This window comes from Aplidium turbinatum, chromosome 6, assembly GCF_918807975.1.
Source record: "Aplidium turbinatum chromosome 6, kaAplTurb1.1, whole genome shotgun sequence".
NCBI classification, from domain to species: domain Eukaryota; kingdom Metazoa; phylum Chordata; class Ascidiacea; order Aplousobranchia; family Polyclinidae; genus Aplidium; species Aplidium turbinatum.
Window position 1 is genome coordinate 11,218,988 of NC_137477.1, and position 21,765 is coordinate 11,240,752.

General features: G+C 37.5%; 1 protein-coding gene across 2 annotated transcripts; it reads left to right on the forward strand.

The window, feature by feature from the left end:
- The first annotated feature begins 400 nt into the window (after positions 1-400).
- On the forward strand, positions 401-20,197 carry LOC145772137 (uncharacterized). 2 transcript variants are annotated; one of them, XM_082583977.1, is made up of 8 exons: positions 401-563; positions 5,548-5,703; positions 10,934-11,016; positions 11,220-11,312; positions 11,980-12,055; positions 12,846-12,906; positions 13,623-14,114; positions 18,008-20,197. In XM_082583977.1, exons 1-8 carry the CDS (start codon positions 507-509, stop codon positions 18,967-18,969), a joined length of 1,980 nt encoding a protein of 659 aa, XP_082440103.1. In that variant the 5' UTR covers positions 401-506; the 3' UTR covers positions 18,970-20,197. The 2 variants fall into 2 exon arrangements, with proteins under 2 accessions (XP_082440103.1, XP_082440102.1); XM_082583976.1 differs by having other exon boundaries at positions 451-563; positions 5,219-5,703.
- The last annotated feature ends 1,568 nt before the right edge of the window (positions 20,198-21,765 follow it).

The window sequence follows — 21,765 nt, forward strand, 5'->3', positions numbered from 1 at the left end:
ACCACTGCTGCTGTGAGTGTAAGAAATGTTTTCATTGTGTACGATTAAATCATTGAGTGGTAAAAAGAAAGGTCTTCCTTATGCAACCTTTATACTGCGAGGTTTAACAAAGATAAAAATATGCGGTACCGGTAAGTGTCCTCTTACTTCATACACACTACACAGGCATCAAATTTTTGCTCAAAATGTACCGTAGTGTGATTATAGCCAGAATGCAGCTCACAGCACTGGATGTTTAAGTTTTAACAACCCCCCTGGTCCACAAAAGTCCACACTTTGCAACCCCCTCCTCTCCCTTGACTGCGGACTTCTTTTATGAACAGCCCCTTGAATGAAAACTATTTAGATGGGTAGAAATATTCACTCTGCGATTTTGAATTTCAAGTTCTAAGCCAGCTTATTATATTAGTTTTGCATACCACAGTTTATTTTATCTGTAAACTTTACAACTGATCCAGTCTAGAAACTGTTGTGTATCCATGTAGAAACTGTTCATTTTTTAATTCATGGAGCAACAGATAACTTCTGGTGGTGAAACTGATGATACAGAAAGTGACGATGAGGTAAATAGGTTATTTTTCCTGGCTTAAGAAATTTACAATTTTCACTTAAATTAGGCCTACCGGTACCTTTATTAAGGGTTTTTGTCTTTATAACTATAGTCAAACAGGCAAATGCGCGGAGGTTTTTTAAAAACTTTATTCTACATCATTTAATAAGCGGAAAATTCGTCTTATTTTTCTTCAGTTATGTTCGTCTAGTACTGCTCTATGATCGTGCAAAAAATCACAAACTTACGACTTGTGGTTTCGCGTCACGGTAATTAACGCTATTACTCGCGCATTCACGCAATAAAGATGAATGCGCGTCGCGTGTTGGCCTAACGCGCTCGTGCATTTGCTAATACGCGGTCCATGATTAACTAGTGAATTACGTCTTTGAACAACAGCAAATAAATCTGCCAATTATTGCCACACTCGCCCAGTTTGCAAAAAGTTGTTTTAACGTTGATTCAACGTCGTTAGACGTTAAATCAACGTTAAAGCATCGACTTTATTGGCTGGGATCGTTTTAACTCTAGATCTGACAATTCATTTCCTAGTTTTGTAAAAAAAAACACGTTTCTTTAATACAGAACTTTTATCATCGTTACCTCATTGTTGATTGGATTATTTCGTTTATTCGATTATGTCAACCTGGGAAAGATATTGTTTACGCTACGAAATGTTGTGATGCAACAATACAATGAAAAGAGTCGGAAGATAGCCCTAATACAATAAAAACAAAAATGTGCTTTGAACAAAGAGACGATCGGTGGTAAAAGAAAGTAGAAATGCAGCTGTGAAGGTTTTAGTTTCATTGTTCTCTATAAATAGAGGAGATTAAATAAACGAACTAATTTTTGAAGTTTTTAACAAAGCGTTGGTACGCTACAGCCCTGTCCTCTTTTTCTACGGTTTCAAACAGTTCTTTAATTTCCTGAAAGTTCTTGAGTTGCCATCGACCACCGCGAAGGGCCTCAATTTGCGCCAAAGCTATTACGTTATCTGCCTTGAAAATATCAATGTCCTTGGGTAAGTGAGAGGGCGTGCTGTCATACACTCCTTCCACGCCAGTATGCTCCTTCAAGCAGCAATCTATTTCAAGACTTTCTATTGGACCATCCTCCTCAGTTAGAAACCGACGCAATGCACGTCCAATGTAGAGCAAGTTCTTCTTCTTTGAGGGATATATGCAATGCATGCATACCATCGGCTTCTGACTGATGCTTCATCGTTCGGTGGAGACATAGTTTGCCAAAACAATTTCAAATTATGTTCCCAACTAGAAGCTTGCGAAAATAGGGAACACTTGACTCGCTTTTCTTTCTCAACAACACCCCTTTTCTTTTTTGAAATCCTCTCCTCCTTTTCTTGAATTGCCTTTAAAAAGTCGTCACTAGTTATCACCCGTCCTTTCAAGTCCACCTTTCGCCGTTTCTGTGGGGGCCGTGACGTTGGCTCCTTTATTTTGGTTAGCAACAGCTCCTCAAAGCTAGCTGTTGCACTATCTTGCGGTTGTGCAAGTGCAATAGGCCGTGGAATCCACGCGATCACAACAATCCATAATATTGTATGGATTGTTGTGATCAAATCAATTGATTTTTGAAACTTCACGGGATCTTAAATTCCTTTGGCCATTAAACTACACAATTTTAGCATTAAACATCAAAATTTCACAATTGTGACTTGCTTAAACTAAAGTCTTCAATTACAGTATTTGTTTTGTGGTCATATTTTTAGTAAACACAGAGTCTGGTATGCAAATCCAGTCTATGCTGTGAAAAATGTAGCTAATTAAAAAACCTATTTCAAGCTAAGGTCTTTATTGCAATAAATTATTTTTATATTATATTCGACATATTTTCTGGACAAAGGATCAAGCTATTTTCATATACTTAACCAGTCCTCGAATTTAGCGGCGGCACACGGCAATTGCCGTGGTAAATGCCGCCACAAACGTCATAATGGCCATTCTGCTACGGCAATAAAAATGCCGTCGCAAAATGAGCATTTAATTCAGACAAAATTGTTCAAAATTTCGTTGTGTTTGATTTACTCGCAGCGGGAGTTTAATCAGCAGAAACATCGCACCAAGACCTCACCTCGGACTATTTTACTTGCTGTGAACACTCACGCAGGCTACAAAATTACCATATTTTTACTTGCAAAAACGTTGACGAGGCCAAACGGCAAAAGTTGAAACTGCCTCGGCAATTGCTGTGAACGTTTATTACGAAAAAATTGTTCCAAAACATGTAAAACGAGAAGAGAAAAAAATAATCGAATAGTCTATCACGAACGCATGGTTTGATTTGTTGTGATGTAATAATACCAAAAGTAGTGATAAAGCGAGCAACGCGATACGCACGCTGTTATGGTAATTCACGTTATAACTCATTGGGGGGGAAAAGTAAGTTAATTTTGGGTTAATTCAACGTTCGAGTCGGCACAAATCGATTTAATTTTCCCGGCGAGGTGAGTTATATCGCGTAACAACAATGCCCAGTAAGAAATTTACGTTTGTTTTACATTAATTCGACATCTAGCGACGTTAAATTACCATGAAATAACGTTAATTGCTCAATCAGGTACCGATAACAAATCAATAGCTCCCTGCGAGAAGATTGCCTCGATTTACGTATACAGTAGGCTACACTCATAGGCGCCGACTTTTATTTTTGCACGTGGTGGCGGATAGCACTATATGGCAACCTAAAAACTTTCAAACTGCATGTTTCTGTGTGATTTTTACTAAGCGTGTTTCGTAGATGCAATTGTCTTTTCACACCTGATTTGTAGCTCGATAATTTACAAAGCAACATTAAAAAAAAGCACAGGAGGTATGTCGTGAATTTTATTGTTACGTTGCTGCTCTGACATTTAACATTTGGCAAAAGTATTTTTGCGAACAGCAGCTCTGTCAATCCAACTGTTAATCAACAGCTCTGTTAATCCAAGTTAATTCTGTTAATCCTAGTTAATCAGCTCTGTCAATCCAACAAGTTGTAACCGTGAAGCTTCAGTTTGATAAACATTTAAAATTAGGACGTGGTTCAATCGTTGTTGCGTCATGGTAGATCGCAAGTAGGTTAAAAAATTTCAAAAAAGATTTTTGAGTGAGGCAATGGAAAGATCGTATTTTATTGATTAATAAATCCCATTGTAAAGCTAACAAATGTAAGAATGACTTATGACAAGTAACAAATAGAACGATCGCAACAACAACAAGGAAAAAACTCGTAGCCACGTGTTGCGTAATCTTCACGTAGCTTGCTTGATGTTACGCGAGTATCATGCTTGTGACAAAAACAATCATTTTCTTCGTAATACTGTATTGGTTCACCCCTTGCTTTACGTTGACTTGAAGCGAAAACCAATGATCAAAAAAAAGTTTAAACGTCCGTTCAAACTACATTTATTTGCAGTAAGTAATGAAACCTAAACGGGGTGGCTTCCACCCCGCCACAGCGGTTACGGGGTGGCGTGGCCACCCCGTAACCCCGTAAGTCGGCGCCAGTGGCTACACTAACATAATTTCGGCACAAATAGGATACTGCGAGCAACACAAAGTCTGTTGGATAAAGAACTAGTCTCGTCTTGTTGCTCAACACAACAAACAGTGTACCAGCCTCATTTTTGTAATCAAATATCGATTTCGCTTTTAAAGCATCTTCAGTTTGATACTGTCAAGGGCAAAATAATAATAAAAAATTCTTCAAAGGTTAAAAGTTTAGATATTATTATTTTGAATTTTTTATTATTATTTTGCTCTTGACAGTATCAAACTGAAGATGCTTTAACAGCGAAATCGATATTTGATTACAAAAATGAGGCTGGTACACTGTTTGTTGTTTTGAGCAACAGGACGAGACTAATGATAAAAGACAGTCAACTGCTTCAAGTGGACAGTTTGCTGGGTGGTTCACTAAAAACAGAAAAGTTTTATTAGTCAATTGGATAAAGAACTAGTCAGAATCGGAATCATCAGAGGATGAGGTTGTCGCGTCGTCACTGGAATACTTGAAGACACAAAACTGCCCGTTCATGAACGCGCGATGCCATATGATCGGAAGCATTACTTTCCTTTACTGCCGAAGAACCATTTATCCAATTTTGTACCACTTTTTATATTCGCAACGACACCGGTCAAAAATAAGCATTCGATGAAAGAATAACTTCTGCGTAACAAAGTAAGCCAGTATTTATAAGGTTGCAAACTTTTTACAGTTCACGAGAGCATTGTCAGCGCATAAAATAGCGTGCATGATGCTCTGGGCTACCGCCGTGTTACACACGATGAAGAAGAAGCGCATAAAATTTCGTTTGATTAAAGCATACGGCAATTGCCGCCGCAATCCAAGGTTTGTTGATTTGGCGACGGCAATGTTTTTGCCGTCGTAGATGGAAGCTAATTTCGAGGGCTGCTTAACCATCGGCGTATGTATGATTGTAGCGTTTGCATGTATTCATATTGCTATAAGATTTGTAATAAAATTTTAGGAGACAAACTCACTGGTACCTTTTGGATTGGTGCAAGTAAAATGTGGAGTTACCAGCAAATCGATATTGTAAATCAATAGTGTAGTAGATAAATTTTATTGTATATCAATCAAATTGGTTATTTGCAATAAATGTACTACCAATACCATATTTCAGAGCTTATTGTGCATTTCTAGATGTATCCCACGAAAGTGTACACAATGCTGGTGAAGACACAACCAACAACGGTGGTTGGCTAGGTGGTATCAACCTCCAATACCGTGCTTTTACATTTAAAGTTACTGGCCTTTCAGCTACAGTCATGTCAGTCGGAGCTACAATTGGAGCTCTTGGACTTAGTTACGAAAGCTTAAAACTTATGGGACAGATACTGGAAGTTATTGCATCCTTAGCAACACAAGTAGTTTTTAAAGTGCAGCCTGGAAGTTTACTTGTTCATGTACTGACTGAGGGTGGTGCTGCCAAGCAGGTACTGTTGGAGGATTTAAGCTCAAACCGTTTGCAGAGAACTCTTCAAGGTATCGTGCCGCACGAAAACGTTCAAATCAATCTTGTCAATGTTGGAGCTGTCATTGCTACAGAGAAAGAGTTTCTTCTATTGAAGAAAAGGGCTAAAAAACGGTCAAAACACCTTCAAAAGCTATCTCAAAGACTTCTCAAGGTTGTTACAGTTATTTTACATTTCCACTTTTCAGTATGTTGCTATTTCAAATTCACATGGATTTTCTAAATATTGTTTTCATGCTTTCAGTTCATGCTATTTTGTGGAGAAAGTAGTTTACCACCGCACTGAACGAGTGAACGTATTTCATAAGTAAGCGATATGAAGGTTAATCAAAATATCTTTTGAGCGGAAATAAAAATACTTTGTTGCTTAAGAGGAATTAGTTGTATTCTTAAAAATCCAAAAATCGTAGAAAAATAAGTTTGTAGTAGGAGTGGGCTATACATAGGTCAAAAATACTTTTTTTGTTATTTTTCACTCGGGACAGTTTTTTTTTATTCCACTTAACCTATCTCAACATAAAATGACAAAATTTTTGATCTTGTATCCAAGAAAAAAGTGTGCAGAGCAAAAATCCAAAATGGCCGCTAGTTTTCATAAAAATCACATTTTTAGCCATAACTTTGTTATTTTGAGCTTGTTTTCACTGGTTCTGGTGTTCAACCCTATGTTTGTGGGGTCAGGCAATCTGTTAGTGCATATCAGAAAAGTCACTGACGATTGGAGGTTGACTTAATACTAATTTTTACCAAATTGATCGTTTTTTTCACCTTTATATTGTGTTGTTTCTTTAAACACAGTTTCAATTTCAGGGGAATTGTTTAAAATGTAACATGGTTTTCTCTGAGAAAAAACCCAAGTTCCTGAAATTGTCACAGGGATAATCTGTTGCTCCATAGTGTCCTGAATGTCATCAGTGCCAGGTGGTCACTGCGAAGTTTCATTTCCTGTGCTAGCACGCATCAGATGGTCCACTCGAAATGTTCCATCCCCATTATCGTTGAGGTAAAACCCAGCGTATCATCTTTTGTTTTCTCCCACATCCCATATGACGGTAAGTGACTAGTTTGGCTGGAACACCAGGCCTTCCTTATCCTGACCCTCTGCCTCTTTACCTCTTCACAAGGGAAGACCACTGCTTCCTCAACTTGGAAATCATTTCCAAGGAGTACAGTGAGGTTCTCAATCATCTCATTTTGGGATACCTTGTTGACCTGGTAAAGATCTCTGCGGACATCTGCATTCTGCATCATGTTGGTGGGTGACTCTCTCTGATATTGGATTTCTTGCCTTAAGAATGTCTTTAGCTAAAGTGGCGTTTTAGAAACAAGAGTTTTTACTTCATGGACAGATGTTAAAGGCCCCCCCCCCCCATGTTTTTTTCTATTTCACAAGGAGTTGGTAAATAAAATCACTGGCTCTCTCTTTTGTAAATTCTCTTTCAACTTTTGCTTTTTCTTCTCTTTCTGCTCGTTGCTCCAGGTCACTTCCATTAAATCTAGTTGTTTGAGAATAGTAGTGGTTGGCCGCTTAACTTCATTGATTTGTCTTTCTTACAGGCTAGCATTTATAAGGTCATATTTGATCCTCTTTGCCTTGAACATCATGTTTGAGTGTTTGGCCGATTGTGAAGCAAGATAACCAAATTTGACCAAGTACCTCTCTGCATTCAAGTTGTGTGTCGGCAGTTTTTTTGTTGGTCAGATACCAGTGTATGAAGATGAGTTGCTCGAGCAGCATTAAGATAAACATCCCAATACTTACGCTTGCACTGCAGTTCTACTTTTCCAGTCTGGATGCACAATTGCACATCTCTCCAAGAAGAAGATGATCAAGATCGCTTTGTGGAGCATTGTCTTCCATTTTTACATGTGTCCATTTTACATAGTAGTCCCGGAGGGTGTGTATCTTTTTTTCAGCAAGGTCACTGCAGAGCTGAAGAAGGATGTCAATTAACAAATCCTGGTTTGCTCGTTCCACACATTCAAGGAAGGGCAGTGTCACTTGGTATGTAAAATTTGCAAGTGCTTTGAATCCTGCTATGATGAAATCTTTCTCAAGGTAAATTTTACAAACTCTAACAAGATTTTTAAGCGGTGTCTTGCCAATAAACTGCTTAATGCAATCATAGACTGCACCTGCCTGATATTCAAGTCGGGTAAAATGTCGCTCTTTGCAGAGGTTAAACGACTTATATACTCCAGCTTCCTCTAAACTGTTCTGCTAAAGATGCTGTCTTGCCATCTCCTTCATGGGCTACGAGCTTTAAAAGAGCTGCCAGAGTAGTTTCAACCACAGATTTTTTCCGGATTTAGGCCTGCAATGCTGGTTCTCTCTTGACAGTGAGTTTACGAAGACCAGTTTTGTTCTCAAGAGCAGCCATAGCTTTGAGATTGTCTGTATCGAACCGTTCACATGTATGGGACTTACAAAGCAAATGATATGGCACATGCTTTAATGCCAGTTGCTCTGCAACACATATCTCAATCTTGAGATTTTTGCTTGCGGCTGCTGTCGTGAGGGCATCAATCTGCTCCCAAAGACGTACTGCAGTCCAGTGAGGGTCACTTGCAGCTACCTGTAGTCTCTTCATTGTCTCAACAATAAAGGCAACTATTTGGTCTCTATCTTCAAAGGCAATGAAGAGAGGACATAGAGAGATCATCGTATATATTCAGTGCAATCATCATTAAGAAAATTTAAGATGAGAATCACCGAAGTGGGATAGATGCCAATCACCGTCTATTATCCTACTTCTCTGTACAGAGTTACTTTTGTTGTGGGCTTCTTATTTACAAGGGCATTTGCAGATGCTAATTCCTGACAGAGTGCCTTTTTGTGTTTAAAGTTTTTTATTGATTTAGCTGAAGGCAGGACAATTTTATACAGTTTGTAGTCTGCTGATGCTCGAAACAAAATCCACAAAATAGATTTAAAAAAGTGGGTAATTTTGTCAAACTATATCATATTATATATCACGTTATATATATATACAATATTATATATATATATATATTGTCCAATGCCTGTAGTCTACACCTCACGTGATCTGTTTCCCACCGCATAATTTACTCGCAATCATTCTCGTATCATTTGTTCAGTTTGTGCTTTCAGTCCAGAGTGTCGTTACAGTTACAGTGCATAGTCAAATTTATCTTACGATTTTTCATTTTATGTATTGCAGATTTAATTCCTGATGAGGACACACGTACGTGTCGAAAACGTTTGAGTTTATTTTAGTTAAATATGTTATATTTTGTGTGAAATAAAGTATGCTAAACCCGCTAAAGTTACTATGTTTTATTTCTCTATGGTTCAACAAAGCAAACTCTCTACCAAAGCTTTATATATATATATATTATATACAAAAACAATGAAAACTATTAATACTACTAAAAGTGCTCAATGCCAAGCAAAAAGGCAAAGCAGAGCGAATTAAATCAAATGTAGTTATTACTATCTGAAGCCTTTACAAATTGTTTCACCTAACGGATCATCAGAAGGTCTTATTCAAATAGAATTCAAATATTCAAATAGAGATTCTATTTGAATAAGACCTTCTGATGATCCGTTAGGTGAAACAATTTGTAAAGGCTTCAGATAGTAATAACCAGGGGCTCTATTCACTTTTAGAATTCGGGGGGGTGATTTTTGGACAGTGGGCTAAAATCGTCATAGTCATTTCAACTTCTGGGGGGCTACGCCCCCCAGACCCCCCATTGCGGCATCAGCTTCTTTCTGATCAAAGCATAGGGTTTCCAAGTCGTTTCACAAAGTATGTTTCGGAAAGGGCATTTTGGGTAAGCAAACTGGTAGTCACTTAACAAGAAATATTTCTGGCACTGCAAATGAAAACTCGAACCAATCATAAACTACGTTTTCCGTGACGTGAAAAAGGGCGAAAAGAAGATGATACAAAGAAAATCAAGTGCTGGATTTTCTATCAGCTGTTTGTTTGTTTTTCATATTTTTACCCTGCATTGCGAGAAAGCAGACTTGAACGCTATGCATCGGTGTACGCCTTCTGACGTACACCTGACCCACGCTGCAGCCGACGGCAATGTCTGTTTCCGGTTGTCTACTCTACTTATGACTTAAATTTGGTACTACCCATTACTCGAAATCGATCACTGAGTAGAGGCAATTACACTCATAGTGAAGTTGCTTTCCCAGAGAAACAACAGCAAGTGCGGGGGGGTGGAGTCGAACATGCAGGCTCTCGACTGCGAGCCCAACGCGCTAACCGCTCGGCCACTGCTGCCGACTAAGTTGGCAGCTGGTTGGCTGTTTAGGGGTTAGGGTTAGAAAGTAGTCATTTCATTGACGCGGGTTCGATTCTCACAACTGCTATTGCTCTTTTTTCTTCTGTAATTACCAAATAAAGTTCAAAACAAAGATTAACTCTCTGGCTAAGTGCGAGAAAGGTCACAATTGGACGGTAGCCTCTTATAACATGTTCTGATTGGTTGGCGGTGTCATTCTAGTCATTTGCAGTGGCAGAATTTTTTCTTGTTAAAGTGGCTGCCAAGCAAACTAAGAACACAGTGTAAACCCCTGGCTCGTAGTTCAGGGTTGCCAAACCAAAAAATCATATTGAAATGAAATATATATTCACATTAATAAAAAATTCAAAATGTGCTAACAGCGAAAATATATTTTTCAAAATTTGATCAATAAAATATCACAAACCTTTTCAAAGCCAAATGAGTGGGGGGGTGATTTTGCATTGATCACCCCCCCACTCCAGTTAGTGGGGGGGTGATCACCCCCCTCACCCCCCCTTGGATAGAGCCCATGGTAATAACTACATTTGATTTATATTATATACATATATATCACGTTGATTCTTTTATCACGTTTATATATCATAACTCTACACGTGAAAGTTAAACCCTACTTATTATTGCTTAAACAGATTGCCTGACCCCACAAACATGGGGTAAGACACCACAACCAGGTAAAAATACCCCAAAATGACCAAATTATGGCTAAAATTGTGATTTTCAGGGAAAATGGCGGCCATTTGAATTTTCACCCTGCACACTTTTTTCTTGGAACTCAGACCAAAAATTTTGTCATTTGATGTTGAGATAGGTTAAATGGAACACAAAAAAACTGTCCCTAAAGCAAAACTAAAAATTGCCCATTTATACCCCACTGCTATTTGTAGGCAGATTTTATTAGGTGAACGCAAGCAGTTGGGTTGCATTTTTTATTCACATTTTAACCTGAGGCCAATCTTCAGATATAACTGTGTTAAAAATAAGTTAAAGTGTTTCACTACCCCCACGAAACTTCGATTTTATTAAACATTTAATTGCAACGATTTATGCTCAACCAAAATATATGTTTTACTTTTTACATATAATATTTTGTTTATTTGCAGATATCTTTCACCGATGAAGAAGCAACAATATCTCTTACTTCAACGCTCCATAAAAGTCTGGATAGCGATTCTACATGCAAAACGTAATTATGACATGTCTGGGTTTTGTTAAAGCTAATTCTTGAAAGTTTAACACATAGCATTAAGTTTTGTTAGCTTTAAATGCCTTTTGTTTTTTGTTTGAAAACTATTAAGCAACATTAATAATTTTTTCATCTCATTGACAACTTTGAGAAACATTTTACACCCGTTTCTGTGGAGGTGGTTGGTAATTTAAATTTTGCAGGTATTTTTACTCGTTGATCCAAAATAAAGCTACAATCCTTTCTCAAGAAATTCCACCTGAACATGAGAAACAGATTATTGAATGCTTGAAGAGGTGAGACTTTTCAGTGTTTTTTTATACAGGAGTCGAACTGCAAATGGAGAATAAATTCCTTTATAGATACTTTGGATAGAAATGTATTGAAATTACATGCAAAAACGTTTACTACATTTTTTTATGTGTCTGCCACGGTTTGATGAACAGCCTTTAATGAAAACTTCTACCGTAAACCGGTCTGAAGTGCGAAAAGTTGCTGAATATTATATTTTCAGCTATTAGTTCTGAACGCATTTTGAAAGCACAGTCCATGCTGCTTTGAAACACGTTGATTACTGTAAAACTTTTCTTCGAGAAGGTGCCACTGTCGACAAGACTTTAAAGTATCTTACATTCTTTTATCACGTTGATCTCAGATACATTCATGTGATATTGCTTTTAATTTTCAGTTTTTGAAAGTTATTAAAAAATAAATTTGCAATACCGTTTTAATCATCACTTTATTAAATCAGCGATAAAAAAGAAACACGCTGTTGATAAAACATTTATACTCATCAATTGCTTGGTTTGTACAATAAGCCCTTTCGATTATTTTATGTACTTTTGACTGGACCCTTGAGTGTTCGTTCTGTGAATTCATCTAACTCTTCCGGCTTATCGTGTGGTTGAGCGAGCTTATACTTACAAATGCAAGGTTAAGATAAACAATTCTTTGTATTCCAAGCAATCTGGAATTTTCTGTACCTCGTAGTGACAAAGTTACTGCAGACCAAGAAAGGACTACAAGTCGCTCTAGCGAGGTACGTATGTAATTTTCTTTTCAATGCTGTGCAATCATATGTTTATATAAAGCAATAGTGGAAGATCTGGTTCGTAAAATTAAGAGAAAATTTATCTCTCAAACATTTGTGATATTCTTGAACGCAGAATAACAGTGTGTTTGCTGAGAATATTGTAAATTACTAAGTATCTTCTATGCATCAAGTTAGTAGTTTAAAACATTAAAAGAGTTGTTTGATGCCTCCTTTTATTTCAAAATAGAACCAGTCACACCGTATTTGAATAAGAAAACACATTCAATGCGTCTCCACTGGCCAATACAGTGTTTATTTTGGTAACATTGAACGCTATATTAAATATCCTGCGTATCATCATCTTGATTTCTCGTGTGGAGCCAGCAAAATTAGTTTCAGGCAAAAGTCGTGAATTGCACACAGGACATACTTGTGGGCCCCGGGATAGTTTTGGGGTAATCTTTGGATATAATGCGTTTATTTTAGAACTGCCTTTATTTAGAGTCCAAAGATTTCGTTGGGACTGGGCCCAAATTATCCTCTCAACGAGCCTGACCACAGACTAGTACACCGCAATGGCATGTAGCCTGTTATATAGCCCTGAAAGGAAGTTCAGTCCACATGAAAACACAATGTTGAAGTTTAAAAAAATGTTTCAAAGTTAAGGTTGATCGCCATAAAAAAAAACTAAAGTCGTTTTGGATATTGTAAATGTTATGTAATTGTACCTAGTCTATTCGTCTTGTGTTAATAAGTTGAATTTATTATAACATTAAACTTGTCTGAACATTTTCAGGGTTTCTTGGTAAGGCATCCAAAATTTAGTGAATTTTTGCAGACAGCACAATTACATCCCAGTGAGTACAGTTAACTGTTTATTAACCAGTATGCTCTTTGCGCGTCATTCAAAAATTTTGGTCACTTGAACCAAATAATCCGAGTTAATTATAATTCATCAAGCTGTCGTGTACTGTTGCAAAATTGAAACTCAGTTGGAAAAATGTAAATTTTTTATGAGTACAGAGTAGTTGCATAGTAACTTAGCAACATCGTTTATAACTTACTGTATTTTACTAAATACTGATTATACTTTGTTTCAATTGGAGCTTCGCACATCAGAAAATGCAAGAGATTGTAGTCAATTGCTTCACATAGATTAAAGAACAACTGCACCTTTTCTAAAATCCCGATCAAATGTTGCTTTCAATTGCATATTCATACCAATGGGATGTTGAACATTATCAGCTGAATTCGAAACTCCGTACAAAGCGATTAAAATTTAAATGCATTTCATAGTTTTAATTTTTACAACGTTGTTTAAAGAATCAATTTTATCAAGAAAAATTGTCTTTTTCAACTTTTACACTTCAACAATATATCAACAATTCATTAGCTCTGATAATTTGTAACGTTTTGTTTTAACAATTAAATTGGATCACTCTTTTCAATATTCACTGAAATGCCTTGGATTTGAATGGTTTCTTTGTATTTTAATGTACGCTACACTTAAAAATGCTATCACATTTCATATTCCAAAGCAGTATCTATTTTTCGACGAGCAATATGTTTTTAGGTTTGCAGCATGATGTTGAAGCTCAGCTGAAATCCATCAAGCAATCTATTTGGACCAGCAGCACAAAAAGTTCTGTTGTTGAAGTAGAAGATTTGACCAGTATACCGACGCCTTATTTCACTGGAGATTGTGAGAAAGTCTTGCAAGATGTAGTTCGGATCAGTACAGCACTTTTCCTCCGTTCTCAAAATGACATGGCATTTAGGCTCTACCATTGGACGTTGGATTTGTTTCATAATATCAGTGATCCATCCACCCAACTAAAGTTTTTGAAGACCTTTTGCATTGCAATGGATAATGCTTTGTATCTTACAAAAGGGAACCTAAAAACTGTCTTGTTTTACTTCCTTCGGCTTTCTGAAATAATAAGAAAATTTTTCAAATTGAAAGAAACTGACAGTTGCCGCAGTTTTTCTCTTCATTGGCTGGAGATGTATTTAAAGTTTTCATTGTACCCCTTTCTTCGTCAAAAAGCATCTTTCAAGGAAATAGGTATACTCAGTTCTAGAGATGTAAAAAAACGTTTTTTTTTGTTTTTAAAAAAAACGAGCTCGTTTTTTTTGTTTTTTATTGTTTTTTTTGTTTTTTATTCTTTTTTTTTTGTTTTTTTTACCTATTTTGACATTAAATGTCACAATATGCAGCAATTAGGGTAAACTCATTGCAATAGCGTCTCTTTCAACAAAGAAACAGTCTCATAACTCGTATAACTTACTTTAAATGAGACTATATGTCTGGTATAGGCCTATTTTTTCATTGCAATTTTGTAGATCCCAAGTCTCGACACACGAGCCATAAAGATTTCTCACTGTCTCAAATAGCAGTAACAGTGTCCTATGGTTGGCCCATCTCAAGTATTGTCTGTAATTTGGTCGAGCCAGTTGTTAAATGCAGTACCACACTCGTGTACAGTTTTGAAGCCACCTGGGATTTTGGTTAATGGGCATGTTAGGACCAGGTGGTCAGTGTCCTGTTTTTCTACTTAACAAAGGCACTTTTGACCAGCACTCCACACCTATTCCAGTACAACGTCAAGAGGTTGTTCCAGTTGATGTGCATTTGGTGCCAACTTGATGAAAATCACACAAACGGTTCTCGAGTTATAAGTGAAGTAACCTTGGCCACTAGGTGGCTTCATAGATAAGGAGCAATAGAGAAATGGCAATATCTCAAGAACCGCTCAACATATTTGGATAATATTTAGCTCTACCCCATGTTTTCTGGGGTGGGCTATTTGTTTATGAACATTAAAACAAGTTTTGGCAACTATTTTTTTCAGATAAAAAGAAATTAACCTCTTGTCGTTATGCACCAATAAAACCATGATGCGTAACTTAAAAAAAAAAATGGTTTTTTAATTGGGTAGAAGAAAATTTGATGAAAAGTTTGGCAAAAGCAGTGTAGTGCTAAAGCCCCAACTTTTAGCCCAAATCACATTTAAATGTAGTGAAAGATGGAAAAATTTTGATGTTTTTTATTTTCCCTGAAGAGGTTCAATACTCCATTGTGATGTCATAGTCATGTTTGTTTTCCCTTAATCACACCATTGTGCTGTCATAGACATTTTTAAAAGAAGTATGGTTGCACTTATCTATCCAAATTGAACTACTGTAGTTTTCAGGACTTTGAGACTTTAGCACTTTTCTGTTTTTGCCAAACTTTTCATCAATCTTTTCTCTACCCAATAAAAAAAAAAAATTAAAGTTACGCATCATGGTTTTATTGGTGCGTAACGACAAGAGGTCAATTCTCACTCCTTTCTACTCCAGCGTAGTTCCCAAATAAAATAAGTTTTCATCTTTGATGTTTGTTTTGTATCTTTATCCTGCATTGCGGTAGCCTAATATGGGTAAAACTTTATTCTTGTCAGGAAAAGTATTATGAAGCATTTATTCACTATGTGAACACTGCGAGCAGTGCTGAAAAACTCCACTTTAAAGGGAAACTTTCTTCATTCATGGTTGGTAGTTACTAGCAATAGTTAACATGGGTGGTGGGTATTTGAAAGGAACATTAACCTAAACCTTTTCTGACAAATGCACTGACTTTTGACAGCTAAAAATATCAGTGATAAGATCTCTTGCATTATGTCACAAATGATCTGCAGGAAGCATCAATGACAAAGTGTCTAAGACCTTACAACACACGAAAAGAATACTTCTGTTTCAACATTTATAAAGCATATTCATCGTTGTTAAGCTATCAGTTAAAAAAAACATGTTTAAACAAGCTATTGGCAATAGCTTGCATTAGTAAATTACCACAAACAAGGTAATGTGTGTTCTGAATACTGCCATCTTGTTTTTGCCAAAATTTCGTCAACCCATTGAGTGTGTACAAGAATAACCAGTAGGCCTACCGGTATACTAACATCGTAGGCTACCTTCCATAAAGGGCACTTCCATAAAAGGAAAAAGAAATTAACTCATCTACATTATGTCATGTATCAAATTGCATTAATTCAATGTTTGTTAGGTCTACTGCCACAAACATGCCTGAGAATGAAAAAGAAAGTGAAACAACGTAGGCTATAGGGCTATGCAAAAAACATATGCTGCTGCCAAGCACACACACTTAGGAATTTCAGCACACCAATAAAACCAATTTTACTAGTTTAATGTTTTTCAAGAGCACTATAATGAAACTTAGCTGCAAATTGTAAAAAATTTGCAACTTTTCCAGAAAAATATGAAAAAAACCCAAAAAACGCGTGTTTTTTTTGGCCCAAGTTTTCTTTGAAAAAAAACACGTTTTTTTTTAAAAAAAAACGGTTCGTTTTTTTTGCATTTACAACTCTACTCATAACTGACGAAAAATTGAAGTATTTATCAATTCTGTATGTTATTTTATAACACCTACATCCTACAATTACATGGTTGTATGTAAAAATTGTAGAGTTTTTTGTTTCACTTTACAAAGAAGAATCGCTCATTTAGAGCTGAGTAATTCAGTCTTCAAAATTAGCATACTTTTACTTCGGCAAAAACGTTGCCGAGGCCAAACGGCAAAAGTTGAAATTGCCTCGGCAATTGCTGTGAATGTTTATTACGAAAAAATTGTAGGCTACCACAACATGTAAAACGAGAAGCGAAAAATATAATAGAGTAGTCTATCAAGACCGCATTGTTTGATTTGTTGTGATGTAATAATACCAAAAGTAGCGATAAAGCGAGCAACGCGATACCCACGCTGTTACGATAATTCATGTTAAATAACTCACGGTGAGGAAATATGTTAATTTTGGGTTGATTCAACGTTCGAGTCAGCACAAATCGATTTAATTTTCCCGACTGGTTGTATTGCGTAACAACAATGCCCAAAAAGAAATGACGATGACGACGTCATTTCTGAAGACGCAAAACTGCCCGTTCATGAACGCGCGATGTCATATGATCGGAAGCATTACTTTTCTTTACTGCCGAAGTACCATTTATCCAATTTTGTACTACTTTTTTGACTGGGCCCCGTAGCTTTTCTAATTCCGATTTGTTTCCGTCATAAAATTCTTTACAAATTTGCAAAATACTACACTAACTTTTCCTTCTGTCCCCTCTGTTTCATAACCTATAGCAGGTAAATTCCACTTTTTAACTGTATCTTCCTTTACCATGATTTATATTGGCAATGACACTGGTAAAGAACAAGCATTCGATGAAAGAATAACTTATTGCGTAACAATTAAGCCAGTATTTATAAGGTTGCAAACTTTTTTTATAGTTCACATGAGTATTGTCAGCGCATAAAATTGCGCCTGTTGTTACGCAACCAGACATCTATCACAAACCGCAATTAACAAAGCTCACTCTAAAGGTTAACGCGTTAACCTATTACTTACATGTATTCGACGTCTGTTGATGTTGTGTGGTTCGTTGTGAAAGCGGCGCGATCGTTTCTGATACAGCTGAACGAGATAACAGAAGGCGAAGCGCGATAAGGAGTAAATGCTTACAATAATTTGACGTCTACTGGCGTTGAATCAATGCAAATAGGGTGATATTTCTATAAAAGATTCAATTCTCCCAGCTGGGCACGTGTCTAAGCGCCGGCGAAGTAGAAAGTAACCCAAATAAAAACATCAAGCAATAGTAAGATTGAATCAACCTCAACCTCCTAGTCTGGTGTGGTCTAAGAAAATTAGGGTTATTTTTGTAATCTTGTGGTCCTCACAAGCGCTCGTGTGGCCTCGGCATTTTTATTGCCGAGGCTAATGTGCCATTCATGCTAATTTCGAAGACTGGTAATTTATTGAAAAAGTTGTGCACGGTTATGTTATCTGTTGCAGTTATGTTATTGTTGTGCGTTATGTTTTGTCTTGTTGTAGAATGGGTTTGAACACTGTCAAGTGGTTTGTGTCGCTTTAAATTTCATTCAATCCTTTTTTGCAGATTTTCTTAATCAATCTCTCCTTGCCAAGTTGGACTTTATAGAAGCTTTGCTATCATTTGAAAAATTTCACAAATCTGCAATATGCCAATGCAGGAAATTGGTAGCATTTCCAACCGTTTCAACCGCAGTGACAAAGCCACTTGTTGAAAGAGCGTTAGGGATTGCAAAGACATTAGAAATCAAGTCTAAGTTTGTATCATGCCTAAAATTGGTTGGTTGGAGCCTTCAGTTGATAGATGGACTTCTTCCTTTCTATGGTAAACGAAGTGTTCGCAATGCCGATTACAAGCTAGAGAAGCTTGAAGTTTGCAGTGACATCATTTGCCGCGTGGGATATATTTTTCTGGATGATTATGACTTGAAAGAATCAGTAATTTCTTGGATATGTCCACTACTGTTGGATGTGAATCAACGCATCAGTTTTCTCGTTTGTAAAGATTCCACAAAGAAAGAAAAGATAAGATCTCTAGTTTTCATGGAGCTTGCGCAATTTTCCTGCCATGTTGGACAATATAAACAAGCGGAAAACGCGCTTCTTTCGCTTTCAAACTCTATGTTAAACGATCAAGAACATGTCTCTTCTCTTTCATTTGCCTCTTGTTTTTATCTTTTTGCTGTTATAAAGCAAAATCTAGGTGATTTCAAAAATGCTTTAGAGTTGTGTAAAGTATCCAATTTATTTTACAAGCTGTCTGACAACACCAGTAAGGATGATCGTCAAAAAGTAATAAATGTTGCCGAGAAATTGCTCTCTGACCAATCAAATAAAGAAGAGCTCCAAAGGCTGATTGAGGTTGCAGAAAATTTGTTGTCCGAAGAAGTTCATGAAATGAATCGCCGAAGAGAATTTGATTTTTTCGTAGAATCAGAAGATCAAGCCTTAAACAAAGCCGCAGAAAACTTAGAGTTACATTTAGTCTCTCTCGTTGATAAATCTAAGCTTTCGCAAAAGATTCAATGACCATGTGGAATTTTGTTTTTTCAAATGGTAGACCTACAACTCTATTATTGTTTGACCGTCTGTGTCGTCAGAGTTATCCGTTTTGTTTATTTCGATTCCGAGTTTCTACCAGTGAAATTCGTATCTTGTATCAGTTTGTGTTTTATTACGTGTTCACCAGGTAGTCTGAATTTATTCGAGTTGGACATTTTTTCACACCTTGTGAAAATATTATAAAATGATTATCGTAGGATGACATAAAATGTGGCGTCATATGGGATAATACGGTTCATGTAATTATAGAATTTCTTGTGGCTACAGGCAAGGCTATCAAAAGATGTTAAAACTTGCCACTAACTGTATTAGTGCAGGCCCTTAGGGGCAAAAATGAGCATCTTTAGGCTAAACGTGTTACACGTTGTTTTTTTGCATTATTTTGTAGTTGATGAATTTAACTTCAATTTTAGTGGGTGCCGCAACTTTTTGGGTCACGTGATCATCCCCAAATCGGGGATTCCCCCCAAGTCAATTTTGAGCTCTTTTCACGGCATTTCTATGCAATTAAATACGTTATTTTTTTATATTTTGACTGACTGCCACTACAAAATACACGAGACAAAAATCAAACAAAATTATGTAATCAATGACGTCAATGTGACGTCATAACATTATTTTTTTGCTTGTTTTTTCTTGTGTTGTAGTCGCTTGTTTGTTGTTGGTATTACTTTTTTGGTTACAATAAGTTACCAGTGCTAAAACAATTCCCCTTTCAAATATGACGTCAGCATTGCATCATGAATGACGTCATAATTGTGTTTTGTGGGTTTTTTTCAGATGTTTTTTTTACTAGTTTAGGCCCTTAGGGGCAAAAATGAGCATCTTCAGGCTAAACGTGTTACACGTTGTTTTTTTGTAGTTGATGAATCTAACTTCAATTTTAGCGGGTGCCGCAACTTTTTGGGTCACGTGATCACCCCCAAATCGGGGATTCCCCCAAATCAATTTTGAGCTTTTTTTGCGGCATTTCTATCCAATTAGATACGTTTTTTTTTTATATTTGGTCTGACTGCTACTACAAAATACACGAGATAAAAATCACACAAAATTATGTAATTAATGACGTCAAACACTAATTTTTTGCTTGTTTTTTTCTTATTGTAGTCGCTTGTTTGTTGTTGGTGTTACTTTTTTGGTTACCATAAGTTACCAATGCTAAAATAATTCTCTCTTCAAATATAACGTCAGCATTACATCATGAATGACGTCATAATTTTGTTTTGTGATTTTTTTTTTCAGTTGTTTTTCTTGTAGGTTAGTATAGTAGGTAGGCCATAACCAGTATTTTATACAGGTTGATTAGTGATAGGCCTATCATGAATGTAACTACCAAAATAACTACTCATCATCGGCGTATGAGTAGATCTTTCCAGGCTAGATTGGAGGGTAGCCACTTTAACAAGTCGAAATTCTGCCACTGAAATTGACTACAATGCAACCGCCAACCAATCAGAACGTGTTATAAGAGGCTACCGTCCAATTGTGATCCTTCTAGCACTCATCCAGAGAGTTAATGCTTGTTTTGAACTTTATTTGGTAATTACAGAAGAAAAAGAGCAATAGCAGTGGTGAGAATCGAACACGCGTCAATGAAATGACTATTTCTAGCCCTAACCCCTAAGCCAACCAGCTGACAAAAAATCCATCACTTAATTTGCTTTCTATCATCTTCTTTTCGCCATTTTTTACGTCACTTAAACCGTAGCTTGTGATTGGTTAGCGGTTTCATCCTAATCAATTTCAGTGGCAGAATTTCGTCTTGTTAAAGTGGCTACCAGATTGGAGGGCAGGATATCATCAGCCACTCAACAGTCTCGTCGTCCAGGACCTTCAGACCATGCGCATCGTGTGGAGGCTGGTGGGTTAGGCAGTGGTGGATGACATGGTCTGTGGTCTGTTCAGTGGCACCACACTCGTATTCTGGTGAAGGAGCCAGGCCCCATTTGTGCATGTCCGAACAAAAACGGCCGACGCCAGTTCGCAGGCGGTTAAGCGTGACCCACGCAAGCCTTGCGAGGGACATCCCCGGTGGACGGGGATCGGCGTCGGGTATGAAGTCACGGAGCGTGGAGGTGTGGTTTTGCCACTCCGTGTTCCACATGTGGTTTATCCAGTGTTCCGCACTTAAACCAAGTTCTTCTGTGTTCTGAAGTAGTTGTTGTGCGGCAGGCACAAAGGGGCGTCTTGATTTCAGCCGTTGCTTTGAAGGTGGTGGTCGCTTGAATGTTGCATGGAGGAGATGGTCGGGGTCCATAGCGTGGCAAGCGAGAGAAATCGTGGCTCTTCTACGACGTAGCTCAAAGGGGTTGGATGCCTGCTAGGATGGGTAGGTAGTCCGTCAGAGTGGGACGCAGACATCCAGTCACAGTACGCAGTGCATCGTTGATGGCGGTATCAATGTGGTAGGTGTGAGAACTACGGCACCAGACTGGTGCGCAGTAGCCTATTCAGAGGTGGAATGAACAAGGGCTAGGGTAGCTGTACGAAGAGTTTTGGCACCAGCTCCCCAACCGGAACCCGCCAATCGCCTCAAAAGTGCGACGCGTGTAGATAGTTTTTTGCGCAGTGACTCCAAGTGTCGGCGGTACGTGAGTGACCTGTCCAGAGTTATGCCGAGATAAGTGGGTTCAGCACAGTAGGGCAGGCGCTCCCCATCCATTTTGATGTTTATCTCACGCTGTGCCTCCCGGTTGTTAAGGTGAAAGGCCGCCGACACTGTCTTTGCCTTGCTGAGCTGTAGCTTCCATTTCCAGAGGTATG